This window comes from Cetorhinus maximus, chromosome 3 (assembly GCF_964194155.1).
Source record: "Cetorhinus maximus chromosome 3, sCetMax3.hap1.1, whole genome shotgun sequence".
Classification (NCBI taxonomy): domain Eukaryota; kingdom Metazoa; phylum Chordata; class Chondrichthyes; order Lamniformes; family Cetorhinidae; genus Cetorhinus; species Cetorhinus maximus.
This window is the reverse complement of record NC_135881.1, coordinates 168,793,265-168,810,066: the sequence shown is the minus strand read 5'-3', so window position 1 is coordinate 168,810,066 and position 16,802 is coordinate 168,793,265. Positions and strand designations below refer to the sequence as shown.

The window sequence follows — 16,802 nt, the reverse complement described above, 5'->3', positions numbered from 1 at the left end:
AAGTTTGTTAGAGGTGAGTTTTGAGGAGGATCTTGAAGAAGAATGTGAAGTGGGAAGGCAGAGAGGTTAGAGAGAGGATTCTGGAGCATGGACTTAGACAGCCAAAGTCACAGGCACTAATATTAGGTGGGGAAGCGGCAGGGGCTGCTTCCCCACAAGAGCCCAGAATTGGAGAAATGCAAAGTTCTTGGAGATTTGTAAGGCTGGAGGAGTATACAAAGCTAGAGAGGGATAAAAGCCTGATGAAATTTAAACATAAGCGATGAGAATTTTAAATAAGGTGTTGGTGGACTCATAACCAATATACAACAGTGAGCAAAAGAAGGCTGGCCCGGAGAACATTGAAAGTGTAGAGGCTGAAGGTGACAAAGGCATGGATGAAGATTTTGGCAGCAGATGGACTAAGGCCTGGACAGAAATGGATGGGGAAGACAGGAATGGGCTGTCATTGTGATGGAAAGGATATGAGTTTAGATGCTGAGTACTGGTTGCCCAGGTGACTTGGACATCCTGAGACAGTGACCAAGGTGGAAATGGGAATGGCAGCAAGAGTACAGAATTCATGACAGTGTTTGAAGAAGCTGGTTTCAATCTTCTTAATGTTTATGTGCCAGTCGTAGCCCAGTAGTAGCACTCTTGCCTCTGAGTTAAACAGTTGTGGGTTCAGGTCCAACTCCATCAAAAATTTAAGTTTGTCAAGATAACAAGAAATTGTAATATTTTTCATCTGGTAATAACCCTGGCATATTTTCTTATGTACTGGAAGTCAGACTGTAATTGGATTAAGAGCTAGAGTAACGGCAAGGGTCTAAAGTCAACAGTAAGAAGTGGTTTTGATATGTTAATGAACCAAGAGAAGCTTCAATCAGAGTTTTACATAAAGAAATAACAGGAATAGTTTGAATTGAATTTTAGTTCAAAGTGGGGGATACACAGGTTGTAAAAAGGTGTAAGGAAGTGAGGTAAAGATAGGGTAAGTTTGTTTTTACAAGTCTAAGAGCTAAGAACAATTTAATCAATCCTGGGAAGAAAGCATTTCTGAAGAAACTGGTTGAAACAATAGAGAGATCAAAGGGAAGGAATGCATTTAAGGAAATACTGAAGTCTAGATGAGGGGGTAGCTGCTTAGATCTCCCAGAAGACTGCATGATGGCTGGGCAGAACTCCAAGAGGACAGTGTGAACAAGGCCAGACCTGAAGACCTGGTTGTTGTCAGCCTCCGAGGACACCCCAAGAAAAAAAGGCACTGTGTGTGGTAAAAATTACTGGAATCCTATAGATTTTAAAATCTACAAGGATAGTTGCTGAACAGAAATAGGGACAGTTAGCTCTGAGGGTAGTTAAGTTAAGATTTTGTGGTTTTAAAGTACTGTTTACTGTGCAAAACCATTCTTGTGTTTAAGTGTAATTGTATTTTTTTCCCTTTATGCTTTTAATAAATGTTTACTTTACTATAAAATCATCACAAGTAGTCGGGGACATCATTTCCTAAGTTTAGAACCGCTCCTCATACTATGCAAATTGCAAAAGCCATTTTGGCAGCTGTTTCAAGTTTCCCTCTGGGATTTGAGCAGCTCGGCATTTACCATCCGCTGTGCCATAACAGGTTGCTATGCCAATGTAGTACTGATGCAGTTCTGCACTATCAGAGATGCCATTTTTTTTGGATGAGGTGCCCCCTCAGCTGAAGGTAAAGAGATCCTATGGCACTCTTTCTATGAAGAGTCAAGGAGTTCCCACAATGTCCTGGTCAAAATTCATTCCTCAAGCAACATACTAAAACAAATTATCTGGTCACTATTGTCATGACAGTTGATTGTGGAAGTGGATTCCAGTATTAGATACTATACAGTACTCTGTACTAGATAGGGGGGTCACCTGACATGGGAGTTGAAGGTCAGATAGCACATATTGGAGCCTGTCTTGATTGAAATCAGTTACTGCAGATATGTGTTTATGTTAGGAAATGTGTTATCAATGAAGTTAGCTCAGCTACAATTTCAACAGCCTGTGTGCATCATTGAAACAAAAAAACAAGACAATTATCACTTTGCTCTTTGTAGATCATGCTGGAAAATTGGCAGCCATGTTTCCTACATTACAAAAGTGATCACACTTCAAAAACTGCTTCATTGTCTGTAAAGTACTTTGGGACATCTTGAAGCTGTAAAGACCACAATATAAAGACAAGTTCTTTCATTCTATGTATCCATCTATCCATCTAGTGAAGATCATGGATTATCCATGACTGAATATTGGATAAGCAGTCTGACAAGACTGAAGCAGTGAAGGGGTCAAGAGAGGTGATAGTGTTAGAGCTAGGTGTTATCTTACACCTGGCCCCATGCCTTCAGATGTTGTCAGTGAAGGGTGGCATGTAGATAAGGATGGGGAGCAGCAAGAATAGATCCTTTTTTGGAAGCAGGCCCTGCCCACAAATTGTTCTCTGCCCCAGTTTGGATTGTTCACCATGGCAAGTTCCCTCTAATTGCACCTGTTTTTGGGCCTTCCAGGAAGCTTTTTTTTAAATGGTGCTAGGACACTAGTAGACAATTTTTTAAAGTTTCTAAGTATAACAAAATATTTAACTTACTACAAAACTGATCACTATCTGGCACACCAACAAAACTAGAAAATGGTTGTGCAGAGTTTTTTTGAAGTAATTTTCTGTTATTTAAAGCTGGGTTATTCATGGGTGGTGAAATAGACACCCTTAGTAAGAGTGCTTATTTTTGGTGATAAGCATATTTTCAGCAATATTAATAAAACAGCACCAAATTACCCCTCTTAAATATATCAAAGAATGCTTTTTAATGGAACAAAAATATATGTTTTGAAATGCTGCCCGATTGATGGAAGATTTTGTTTTTGATTATACGAACATAGGAGTAGGCCATTCCGCCCTTTGAACCTGCTCCACCATTCAATAAGCTCTGGCTGATCTCGTTGTGGTCTCAATTCCACTTCCCTTTCTGTCCCCTATAACCCTCAACTCCCTTGTCTATCAAAAATATATTTAACTTGGCCTTGAATAAATTCAATGACCCAACCTCCACTGCCCTCTGGGAAAGAGAATTCCACAGGCTAATGACCCCCTGAGAGAAAACATTTTTCTTCATCTCCAGCTTAAAAGGGAGACCTCTTGTTCTAAAACTGTGTACTCTAGTTCTAGTCTCCCCAGCAAGAGGAAATATCCTCCCAGTATCTACCCTATCAAGTTCTCTCAGGATCATATATGTTTCAATAAGATTACCTTGCATTCTTCTAAACTCCAATGGGTATAGCTTGAACTTGTTCAACCTTTCTTCATCAGATAGCCCCTTCATCCCTGGAATGAGTTGAATGAACATTCTCTGAGCTGCTTCTAAAGCAATTATATCCTTTTCAAGTAAGGAAACCAAAACTGTATATAATACTCCAGATGTGTTCTCACCAAGGCCCTGTACAGCTGCAATAAAACTTCTCTTTTATATTCCATTCCCCTTGCAATAAACGTTAACATTCCATTTGACTTCCTAATCACTTGCTGGACCTGCATACCAGGACACCCAGATCCCTCTGTACTACTGAGTTCTGCAATCTTTCTCCATTTAAAAAGTATACTACTTTTCTAGTCTTCCTACCAAAGTCGACAAGTTCACATTTTCCCACATTATACTCCGTCTGCCAAATCTTTTGCCCACTCATTTAACCTATCTATATCCCTTTTTGGACTCTTTACCTCCTCTTGACAACATTTTCCTACCTATCCTGGTGTCATCAGCAAAAATTTAGCTACAAACAATAGGTCTCCTCATCCAAGTCATTGATGCAGATCAGATCAAGCAAGGGCCATTGTAGCAAAAACCCGCAATGTGGGAGCCACATGGACTACTACAACAGAGGCCATCGCCTAATTCACTCCTGCTTGTGATAACACAAATGAAAAAAGGACATTAATCGAAAAGCAGAATACATTTTTCTTTCTGGGGGATACAGGCTTGAAGTGAACTGACTTGGCCACGCCTCAGTGCTTGGGTGAGGGATTTACCTGCAGAATGTGCTTCTCTCCCAGTGAGCTGGTGGCGCACTTCTGTATGCCACATCCTACTGAGATGGTAGCTTACCTCTTGAACACTTCCAGTAGCCAACACGATCGAAACGCCAGGTGGCGCCTCCCCAGGCGGAGGATGCTGTCAGGATCGGTTCACTCCTGAAGGTGCGGGCCCGTTTCCTGCATACAAACGGATCTCACACACACATCCTCCATTCCCGGACATCACAGCCAGTCTCCCCTCCCTAGGACCCTGGCACTCCGCTCTGCCGCACTTTGCTCTGCGGGCCCTGGTTGGAGCTCTGGCAGCACTGCACCACTGGTTGGGGAGCCAAGTTAGCGTCAATGGGAGCTGCCACTGGGTCGAGGGCCTTGCAATGAAGAACATTGATATAGATTGTAAGTAGTTGAGGCCCCAGCACTGATCCCTGTGGCATTCCACTAGTTACAGCTTGCCCCACAACCTGAAAAAGACCCATTGATCCCTACTCTCTGCTTCCTGTTAGCTAACCAATCCTCCATCCATGCTTGTTATACCACCTACGCCATGAATTCTTATTTTGTATAGCAACCTTTGATGTGGCACCTTTATCAAATGTCTTTTGGAAATCCAAGTACACCACATCTACAGATTCCCCTTTATCCACGTTGCTTGTTACCTCCTCAAAGAACTCCAATAAATTAGTTAAACATGATTTCCCTTTCACAAAACCATGTTGACTCTGCCAGATTCCATTATAATTTTCTAAGTATGCTGCTATAATCTCCTTAATAATGGATTCTAGCAATTTTCCTATGACAGGTACAGGTGTTGGGCTAACTGACCTATAGTTTCCTGCTTTCTGACTCCCTGCTTTCTTTAATAAAGATGTTAAATTTTCTATTTTCCAATCTGCAGGGACCCATCCAGAATCTAAGGCATTTCGGAAGATTATAACCAATGCCGCTACTATCTCTGCAGCTACTACTTTTAAGACCCTAGGATGCAGGCTATCATGGTCTGGGGACTTCTCAATCTTGAGGTCTAATAGTTTTCCCAGTACTTTTTCCCTGGTGATGGTGATTGGTTTTTAGTTTCTCCCTTTCACCTCTTGATTTTTCAAGTATCTTTGGGAAGTTTTCTAAGGCTTCTACAGTGAAACAGACACAATACCTGTTCAATGCCTCCACTGTTTCCTTGTTTTTCCATTATTAATTCCCTAAAGTCACCTTCTAGGGGACTAACATTACCTTTAGTTACTCTTTTCCTTTTTAAACACATGCAGAAACTCTTACTATCTTTTTATGAGCTTTCTCTCATGCTCTAATTGCTCCCTCTCTTTTTTAGTCTTTCTTTGCTGGTTCTTAAGTCAGAAGATTGGACCGAATTTATCAATAACCTTCGCAGAATTGTGCAGTGTTTCTTTCAATTTGATACCATCCTTAACTTCCTTATATAGCCACAGATGATGCATCCTTCCCAAAGAGCCCTTCTTCCTTATTGAGATAAATCTTTGCGGAGAGTTTTTAAATATCTCCTTAAAAGTCTGCCACTGCATCTCAAATGTCCTACCTTTTTATCTAGTTTCCCAGTTTTCTTTGGCCAACTCTGCCTTCATAATCCTTATAATTCCCTTTATTTCGGTTTAACACATTAGTCTTTAATCCACCCTTCTCACCTTCAAACTAAATTACTTCCATAAGTGACCACTTACCTTTCCTATTTCTTATCTCTACCAAAACTGATGCTATAGATTGCTTTTTTGAGCTAAAATCATCTCCCACTACTTGACTAATGTCACCCTTAATTAACAGAGTTGCCCCACCACCTTTTCTTAGCTTCTTGTCATTCAGAAATGTCAAATAACCTTCAATATTTAGGTCCCAGCCTTGGTCACTTTTTGACCATGTTTCTTTTAAAGGCTATCAGGTCATAAATATTTATTTCTATCAGTGCTAACAATCCATCCATTTGTTCTGAATGCTGCGTGCATTCTGATACAGAATCTTTAACTTTGTCTTCTTATCATTTTTGCAATCTCTGGCCTTATCTGCTGGTGCACAGTTAAGTTTGTTTACCACGTCCCTTCCTGCCATATTCTGGCTACCTTTACCCAAATTTCTAATCTTGTCATTTCCCTTTAATTTACCATATCTCCCCTCACATAATTTCCCCCTACCCAGTGTTTAAAGCCCTCTCTAATGCCCCAATGTAACAGCATGGTTCAAGTGAAGACCATCCCAACAGTACAGCTCCCATTTTCCTTAGTACTGCTGCCAGTGCCCCATGAATTGAAACCCATTTCTCCCACACCAGTGTTTCAGTCATGCATTGAATTCTCTAATCTTATTTACCCTATGCCAATTCGATCATGGCTCAGGTAATAATCCAGAGATTATTATCTTTGAGGTCCTGCTTTTTAATTTAGCCCCTAGCTATTCATAATCGCTATGCAGAACCTCTTTTCTCTATCTATCTCTCACCCTATCTATGTCATTGGTACCTCTGTGGTATGTCTCTCTCCCACTGCAAGTACCTCTCCGGCAGGAAGTCCAAGCAGATGTCCTGAGCCCTGGCAGTGGGCAGATAGCTGTCTGGACTGTCGCTCTCGGCTGCAGAGAACTGTGTCCATCTCTGTGACTATACTGTCCCCTATTACCACTACATTCCTATTTACTCACCCCACTTGAATGGCTTCCTGTACCATGGTGACCATGGTCAGTTTGCTCATCCACCCTGCATCATCATCCACACAAGCTGCAAGAACCTTGAACCTGTTGGACAATTGCAAGGGCTGAGGCTCCTCCACCTCTAACTTCTCGATCATCTTACCTGCCTCACTCACAGTCACACTCTCCTGTCCCTGACCTTAGGCTAGGGTTGTCTGATTTAGTCTAAGGGGTGTGAATGTCTCCTAGAACAAAGTGCCCAGGTAACTTTACCCCTCCCTGATGCATCACAGTGACTGAAGCTCAGCCTCGAGCTCATCAACTCTGAGCTCCAATTCCGCAAGGTGCAGACACTTACTGTAGAGTTGCAATACATCATCTGCACTGCCATCCTTTTTGTGTTTTAATTAACTATTTAATTGATTAAATTATTTATTTATTTTAATGAATGTCTCTACTCACCAACTACTTACATTACCAATTTAAACCTTAGCAACACGAATAAACCTTACCACTTATGGAAATGAGTTTGACCAGGAAATCAAAACATTAAATCAATTCAGAAAACAAGTGCAGTTTGAATACAATTCACAGCCCGATCACCTATTCCACCAAAAGCAGGAATCTAACCCATAATCTCTGGACTGTTAGTCAATTATCATAATGACGACATTACCATAACTATAGTATTATTGTACTCTCTGTGCTAATTTAACTTTAACTATTTCAATTTAATGTCTGATCCTCTTTGTTAAGTTTGTCTTATGTTAGGCAGCGGTGATACCTTTGATATTTACACTAGGGAGATAATTTTCAAAGAATGGAAACTCTATACCGCAATTCTTGTCAATTTTGCATGATTTGCTCAAGTTGCTTCTCACAATATCCAACTTTTAAAATAATTGTCAGCAAGATCACAAAATAGGAGGACAAACAGCTTAATTTAGATATTTTTGGGTCACGGGGCGAGGGGTGTTCACTGGGGATGTGTGTTAAATAATTAAGATGCAAATGAAGAGAATTTGCATTTATATAGCACATCATCACGTCCTCAGGCTACTCCAAGTGCCTTATAGCTACTGAATTATGATTTTGAAAAGTTGATGTTTTTATGTAAACAAATATGTCATGCTAATGGAACACAGCACAGTCCCATGGACAACAACTTAAATAAATGACCAATTAATTTGGTATTTTGCTGTTGTTTGAGGGAGCAATACTGGCCAGGGCATCAGCAGTCTGTTCTTCAAATGGTGCTGAGGAATCTTTTACATCCATCTGAACCGATAGGTCTAATGGTTTTACATATCAGTATGAAAGACAGCAACTACCAATGCAGCATATGGTCACAACTGCACAGCTGTGTAGAGTAGGGCCGGAACATAACTTTCTGAATCAGAGGTGAGGTTTCAGTTCTGTTGAAGGGTCATGAGGACTCGAAACGTCGGCTCTTTTCTTCTCCACCGATGCTGCCAGACCTGCTGAGTTTTTCCAGGTAATTCTGTTTTTGTGAGGTTTCTATTGACTGAACCAAGGTGACATAGATGGGCACTTGGCTTAAGTGGTGCAGCAAAGAGGTTTGTAAGCATGAAACATCAGCAGAAGGCTTGCACCGAACCTCAGTGAAAACAAAAGGTTGCAATACTAGAGGGATAAGATACAAATTAAAATTCTGCAAAATGTCAAATGCTGTTCAACCTAAAAATTGTTCAGTTCCAACTTTATTCAATATTAAATTCAACCTCTTCACTAATACTATTTTTAACTGTTCAAGGAACGTGAAATTACTTCACCCTTTTTAAACATTCCTACAATGATTCCATTTTAATTTAGGAAAATTGGTACTTCATTTTCCTCTGCCCACTGTTATTTTAAATAAAGAAAAATGAATGTGTTTATTTTACTACTCTGTGGCAGTTCCTGGTTATTTGTTTACATTTTTTGAAGAGGCTGATATCTTTAGATGTAACTCAGACTTATACAGCACAGTGAAATAAAGTAAACCAAAGTAAGATAAAACAGAAATAAAAATTGCTCGCAAAACTCAGCAGGTCTGACAGCATCTGTGGAGAGAAAGACAGAGTTAACGTTTCGAGTCCATATGACTCTTCTTCAGAACTAAAGAGAAGTAAAAATGTGGTGGAATATATACTGTTTAAGTGGGGGTGGGACAGGTAAAGCTGGATAGAAGGCTAGTGATAGGTGGAGGCAAAGGAGAGATTGTGAAAGTTGTCATAAACAAAAGGTTGAAGGGGTGTTGATGGTGGTGATACTGGCTAAAGGAGATGCTAATGGTGACATTAGGTGTAGAAAGCAGAATGAGCAAATGACAAGATGGCCCTAGTGGGGGTAGGGTGGGAGGAGGATACGGTATGGGAGAAAAGATCGAAATAGGCTAAAAGTTGGGGATTAAGCAATGAATGGAAATAATTTTTTAAAAAATAATAAAAATAGGTGGGAAAAATATATATATAAAAATTTAAAAATAAATATTTGAAAAAAGGGGATCAAAAAAGGGTGAGGGTGGAGGAGAAAGTTCATGATCTGAAGTTGTTGAACTCAATGTTAAGTCCGGAAGGCTGTAAAGTGCCTAATCGGAAGATGAGGTGCTGTTCCTCCAGTTTGCATTGAGCTTCACTGGAACAAAGTAACATAAAGTTAGCGTAAGTGTAGTGAAGTTAAGTTACTAGTAATTTGTTCTGCTCATTCTACTTTAAGCGTAATAAATAGCTTTTAGAGTTATGGGATGGCAGGTCATTCTACTTTAAGCGTAATAAATAGCTTTTAGAGTTATGGAATGGCCAAGTGGAGTGTACATCCTGCAGTCAGTGTGAAGTCACGGCTACACCATGTGTCCCAGCCAAACACATCTGTAAGAAGTGTCACTAGGGCACAAACTTGAGCTCCAGGTTTTGGAACTTGAGCGGCGGCTGGAGTCACTGTTGTGCATCTGTGAAGCAGAGGACTTCATGGATAGCACAGTTAGGGAGGTGGTCACACCACAGGTCAGAAGCGTACAGCCAGAGAGGGAATGGGTGACCGCCAGGCAGTCTAAGAGAACCAGGCAGGTAGTGCAGGAGTCCCCTGAGTCTATCCTGCTTGCTAATCGGTTTTCCATTCTGGATGCTGATGAGAGCGATGGTTCCTCGGGAGCACAGCCAGAGCCAAGCCTGAGGTACCACGGGCGGCTCAGCTGTACAGTGGGGGGGGAGGAAGAAGAATGGAAGGGCAATAGTGATAGGGGATTCCATAGTTAGGGGATCAGACAGGTGTTTCTGCGGCGTTAAACGTGACTCCTGGATGGTGTGTTGCCTCCCTGGTGCCAGGGTCAAGGATGTCACGGAGCAGCTGCAGGACATTCTTCAGGGGGAGGGGGATCAGCCAGAAGTCGTGGTCCACATTGGTACCAACGACATAGGTAGGAAGAGGAATGATGTCCTGAAAGCAGATTTCAGAGAGTTAGAAAGGAAATTAAAAAACAGGACCTCAAAAGCAGTAATCCCAGGATTACTCCCAGTGCCACGTGCTGGTGAGCATAGGAATAGAAAGATTCATCAATTAAATACGTGGCTGGTGTAGGAAGGAAGATTTCTGAGGCATTGGACCGGTTCTGGGGCAGGCGGGACCTATACAAGCTGGACGGGTTACATCATAGCAGGACTGGGACTGATATACTTGCAGCAAGATTTGCTAGTGCTGTTGGGGTGGGTTTAAACTAGCTTGTCAGGGGGGTGGGAACCTGAGGGGTGGCCCAAACTGGAAGAAAGTAAAGTTGGTAACAGGAAGTAGTAGTGAGACTAGAAGGCAGGAGCAAAAAAGCAGAGCATTGAGTATGCTTCGAATGAGGAATGATTTCAAAAAGACAAAGTTAAGAGTACTCTACCTGAATGCACGCAGCCTTTGCAATAAAATAAATTACCTAAAGGCACAAATAGAGGTAAATGGATATGATATAATTGCCATCACAGAAACATGGCTGCATGGTGACCAAGACTGGGAACTGAATATTCAAGGATATTCGACGTTTAGGAAGGACAGACAAGAAGGGAAAGGAGATGGAGTTGAACTGAAAATGTGCATTAGTAAGGGAGGATCTCAGATTGGAAGAACAATGTGTGGAATCTGTTTGGGTGGAGCTAAGAAACAGCAAAGGGCAGCAGGCATTGGTTGGAGTTGTTTATTGGCCTCCAAACAGTAGTGGTAATGTGGGACATGGTATTAATCAGGAAATGAGAGAAGCATGTAGCATGGGCAATACAGTAATCATGGGTGACTTCAATCTGCATATAGACTGGGTAAACCAATTGAGCACTAATGCTGTGGAAGACAAGTTTCTGGAGTATGTTAGGGACGGTTTTCTAGAGCAGTATGTTGACAGGCTATTTTAGATCTAGTACTATGTAATGAAAAAGGGCAATTTAATAATCTTGTTGTAAAAGAACCTTTCGGGATGAGTGACCATAATATGATAGAATTTTACATTATGTTTGAAAGTGAGATAGTTCACTCTGAAGCAAGGGTGTTAAAGTTGAATAAAGGAAATTATGAAGGCATGAGGGACAAATTGGCTGAGCTGGATTGGGAAAACACATTAAAAAGTACGACTGTATGTAGACAATGGATAGTCTTCAAATAACTTACATAGCTTACAGCACCTATACATTCCTTTAAGGTGCAAAAACCCAAAAACAGTCAGTCAACCATGGCTAACAAAGGAAGTTTAGGATGGTTTAAGATTAAAAGAAAAGGCTTATAAAGTTGCCAGAAGTAGTTGTAAGCCTGAGGATTGGGAAGTTTTCAGAATACAGCAAAGGAAGACAAAGAAACTGGTAAAGAAAGGGACAATAGAATATGAATGCAATCTAGCAAAAAACATAAAAACGGACTGTAAAAGCTTCTATTGGGAGAATTTTCTCTCCGTCGGGAGGGCTGCTATCGGCTGCATGCTGCCATTTTATGCAGGTGGGCCAATTAAGGCCCGCCCAGCATGACGTGCACCCAGTAGCGCTCACGCTACCTGTGCGGGCGGGGGGGAAGGAGGGAGAGTCGGAGCCTGCGCTCTTTTGTGCATGCGTGCAAAAGAGTGTAGCAATCTCCCTGAGGCACAAGCGCTGCCTCAGGGAGATAAAGTTGAATTTTAAAGTTCAGAATAAAAAAAGTTAAAAATCATTTACACATGTCCCCTCATGTGACAGCGTCACATGAGCTGGGACACGTTTATCAAATGTTCAGTAAATATTTATTAATTTAATAAACCCTTCATCCTGCTCATGGATGAGGTTTCATGAAAAATGAGAAGGCCGCCTGGGCTCTTCACCTGCCCGGAACTTACTTGAGTTGGCCCAAGTCGAGTGGAATGCCTGATGTGGCGGCTGCAGTGAAGGGCAGTGCGTCCCGCATTGCATCAAAACGGTCGCTGACTAAAGTTACCAGGAAGCCGCCTAAGAAGTGGAGAAAGTCTCGCAAGCAGAGCTATTCCACTTACATGTACAGGATGCTGACTCGGGTCCACCCTACAACTGGGATCTCGTCCAAGGCCTATGTCCTTGGTTATGAATTCCTTCGTTGTCGACATTTTCGAGCGCGTCGCCTCCGAGGTTTCGCACCTCATTCACTACAACAAGCACCACACCATCTCAGCCAGGGAGATCCAGAGCACCGCCTGCCTCATGCTGCCAGGGGAACTGGCCAAACAACCGTCTCCGAAGGCACCAAAGTGGTCACCAAATAAACCAACTCTGTTTAGGTCGATCATTCTAAAGATTATAAAAAAAAAACCTTAATGTTGAACGGGCAGCCCTGTCAAATTGTTTAATTGTTTTATCAATGGCCTTAACAGGCCTTTGATAGTTCAGCGGGCGCGCAGCTGACTCTGGTGCACGCCCACCGAACGAAAGATCGGAATGACGCGCAGAGACGTTGGGACGCATGCCCGACATTGCCATGCGTCATTTTACAAGCCGGACAAAAAATGCTGGCCTATAGGTATGTAAAAAGGAAGTGTTTGGCTAAGACAAATGTGGGTCCATTACAGGCAGAGTCAGGAGAATTCATAATTGGGAATAGAGAAATGGCAGAGAAGCTAAACGATTACTTTGTGTCTGTTTTCACTGAAGAAGATACAGGAAATCTCCCAGATTTAGAGATCCAAGGGACTAGGGAATATGAGGAGTTGAAGGAAATTAGTATGAGTAAGAAGATTGTATTGGAGAAATTAATGGGACTGAAAGTGGACAAGACCCCGGGACCTGATATTCTGCACCCCAGAGTGTTGAAAGAAGTTACTATAGAGATAGTGGATGCATTGGTGATCATTTTCCAAAATTCTATAGATTCTGGAATGGTTCCTGATGATTGGAAGGTCGCAAATGTCACCCCACTATTTAAGAAGGGAGGGAGAGAGAAAACCGGGAACTACAGACCTGTTAGCCTTACATCAGTAGTCGGGAAAATGCTGGAATCTATCATAAAGGACGTGATAAATGGTTACTTGAATAATCGTGATCTGATTGGGCATGGTCAGCATGGATTTGTGAATGGGAAATCATGTTTGACGAACTTGTTAGAGTTTTTTGAGGATGTTACTAACAGAATTGATAAAGGAGAGTTGATGGGCGTAGTATAGTTGGGTTTTCAGAAGGTTTTTGATAAAGTCCCCCACAGGAGGTTGATGAGCAAAATTAAAGCAAATGGGATAGGAGGCAATATTCTGGCATGGATTAAGGATTGGCTAACAGGCAGAAAACAGAATAGGAATAAATGCGTCATTTTCGCGTTGGCAGACTGTGACTAGTGGGGTACCACAAGGATCAGTACTTGGGCCCAGCTGTTCACAATATATATCAATGATTTGGATGTAGGTACCAAATGTAATATTTCCAAGTTTGTGGTTGATACAAAGCCAGGTGGGAATGTGTGTTGTGAGGAAGATGTAAAGCGGCTACAGGAAGATTTGGACAGACTTAGTGAGTGGGCAAGAACATGGCAGATGGAATATAATGTGGAAAAATTTGAGGTTATCCACTTTGGTAGAAGGAACAGATGTGCAGAGTATTTCCTAAATGGTAAGAGATTAGAAAGTGTAGATGTACAAAGGGACCTGGGTGTCCTTGTCCATAAGTCACTAAAAGCTAACATGCCGGTGCAGCAAGCAATTAGGAAGGCTAATGGTATGTTGGCCTTTATCACAAGAGGATTTAAGTACAGGAGTAGTGAAGCCTTACTTCAATTGTATAAAGCTTGGTTAGACCGCACGTGGAGTATTGTGTGCAGTCTTGGTCTCCTTAACTCAGAAAGGATATTATTACTGTGGGGGGAGTGCAATGATGGTTCACCAGACTTGTTCCAGGGATTGCGGGACTGTCTTATGAAGAGAGGTTGGGGAAACTGGGCCTGTATTCTCTAGAGTTTCTAAGAATGAGAGGTGATCTCATTGATACCTACAAAATACTTAAAGGAATAGGCAAGGCAGTTGCAAGTAAGATGTTTCCCCAGGTTGGGGAGCCTAGAACCAGGGACACAATTTCAAAATAAGGGGGAAGCCACTTAGGACCGAGATGAGGAGAAATTTCTTTACTCGGTGGCTTGTGAATCTTTGGAATTCTCTACCCCAGAGGGCCATGGAAGCTCAGTCATTGAGTATGTTTAAGGTAGAGATTTATAGATTTCTGATTAATAATAACGTAAAGGATTGTAGGAATAGTGTGGGTAAAAGGCATTGAAGTGTTCGATCAGCTATGATTGTATTGAACGGTGGAGGAGGCTTGACGGGCTGAATGGCCTTCTCCTGTTCCTATGCATCCTGTCTGTGCCGGCTCTTATAAGGAACTACCCAATTAGTCCCTGCTTTTTCTCCATAACCTTTGAATTCTTTCCCTTCAAGTATTTATTCAATTCCCTTTTGAAAGTTACAATTGAATATACTTCTACCACCCTCTCAGACAGTGCATTCGAGATAATATCACCTCAGCGTAATTTTTCTGGTTCGTTTGTCAATCACATTAAATCTGTATAAAAACAAAAAACTGTGGATGCTGGAAATCCAAAACAAAAACAGAAATACCTGGAAAAACTCAGCAGGTCTGGCAGCATTGGCGGAGAAGAGCAAAGTTGACGTTTCGAGTCCTCATGACCCTTCAACAGAACTAAGTAGAAATAGGAAAGGGGTGAAATATTTCTGTTTTACATTAAATCTGTATCCTCTTGGTTACTGATCCTTCTGCCACTGAAAACAGTTTCTCCTTATCAAAACAATCCATGGTTTTGAGCACATCTATCAAATCTCAATTTACCTTCTCTGTTCTAAGCAGAACAAACTCAGTTTCTCCATCTCTCCACAAAACTGATGTCTGTATCCCTGGTACCATTCTATTAAATCTTTTCTGCACCTTGTCGAAGGCCTAAAGTGTGGTGTCCAGAATTGAACATAATTTTCCAACTGAGGTTTAAATTTTCCATAAACGTTTAGCACAATATCCTTGTTTCTATACCCTATGCCTCTATTTGATAAGCTGAATATCTCAAATGATTTTTTAACGCCCTTCTCAATTTTTCCTGCCACCCTTAATGGTTTGAGTATATACACCCCCAGATCTCTCTCTTCCTGCATCCTCTTTAAAATTCAACTAATTCGTACAATTAGAATCGACACATGCAAGCCATTCTTTCCAGATGGCCCATGCCAGTGGTTATACTTCATATGAGCCTCCTCCCAACCTAATTATTTTCTTGCACACTGACACATATCACTCACTCGTATACATCAATTTTCCCCTTCAATTTGTCAGTGCTATCTGCTCAACCACTCCATGTCAACGAGTTCCACACCCTCACCACCCCCTGCGTAAAGAATTCCCCCTAAATTCTTTATTTGATCTATTAATAAAGGCTTTATATCTACACATTCTTGTTCTTGACTCATCCACAAGTGAAAATTCTATTTGCACACCCATTGCATCAAACCCCTTCCTAATTCTAAAGATCCCTATCGTATCTCCTCTTATTTATCATTTTTTCACAGAAAATAGCCTCAACCTCCTCAATCCTTCCATAAAATTGCATCTTCTTCCTACCTGGATTTTGTAAAACTTGCTCCAGTGCTTCAATGGTTGTTTGTAGTATGGAGACCAGAGCTGCACGCAGTTACTCCAAGTGTGTTCTAACTGAGCCCTATATAAATTTAACACTATATTATCCCAATGTTTTTGTATTTTGGCAAAGGGATGAGAAAAATTGTCAGTAAGAAACAGATATGAATTTGGAGGTAACTTCAGCTTAATGCCCTTTTGAAAGCACCCCATTGAGCAAAGCTGGACAGTGAGAGGGGAAACAAAAGGGCAGAGGTGACTTTTCACAAGTCCATTGTTACTAACTATTAACCAAAATGTCTAGAAGGTATTCAAAATTCAGTTCCTTTGTATTAATTACAACACTTTCCTGATCTGTCTTTAGGACTGAGGAAGAAGAAAAACTGGTCGGGGCCTGTTACTGTGCAAAGATTGATGATCTCCTCCAGGAGTCAGACTTTGTGATGTTGGTAGTAAGTCTGACTCCTCAAACCTGCAAACTGATTGGGGAAAGAGAGCTTAGTCTAATGAAACCCACCGCCACTCTCATCAATATCTCCCGAGGTAGGGAAACACCATGGGTATTGCTTACCTTACAAAATTAGCTGTAGTCTGCAAAACTCTTTCCACAGTTTACCCAAGTATTATGACTAATTTCCTTTATTTTCCTTATTTCCTTTATATTCTGTGATCGTGCAACTGTACTAACTCTTAAATAACACATTTCTAACTCTCAAAATCATCAAAGGCCAATTCTTTTGGACGGAGTTACGGGATTCCACGGTTTATTCTTCTCTTCACAGGAACAGTCTTGGATCTCAGTGGCTGATTTCTTTTTGCAGAAATATACTTTATTCAAAGAGAAACATCTAAAAGAACATTACAAAATACATTTATTTCAAATCGTCATAACAGTGCAATTAACAATCAACTTTTTCCACAGAGCATGTTGCACTTTGAGGTGCCTCAAAACAACTGTATTAACTATATCCATTCAAGAACAAGCTTACATCCTGAGGGGTCCTACACCATTACCAGCCCCTCGGTGTATTATG

The 16,802-nt window shown here is 41.3% G+C and overlaps 1 protein-coding gene across 1 annotated transcript in view; it reads left to right on the top strand.

Annotated features, from left to right (window-relative positions):
* The window catches only part of LOC144679024 (putative 2-ketogluconate reductase), a 34,928-nt gene that overhangs the window by 14,109 nt on the left and 4,017 nt on the right, over window positions 1-16,802 (top strand). The window contains exon 3 of the mRNA XM_078539251.1: window positions 16,133-16,311. Coding sequence (XP_078395377.1) covers window positions 16,133-16,311 — 179 coding nt within the window. The remainder of the gene's footprint in view (window positions 1-16,132; window positions 16,312-16,802) is intronic.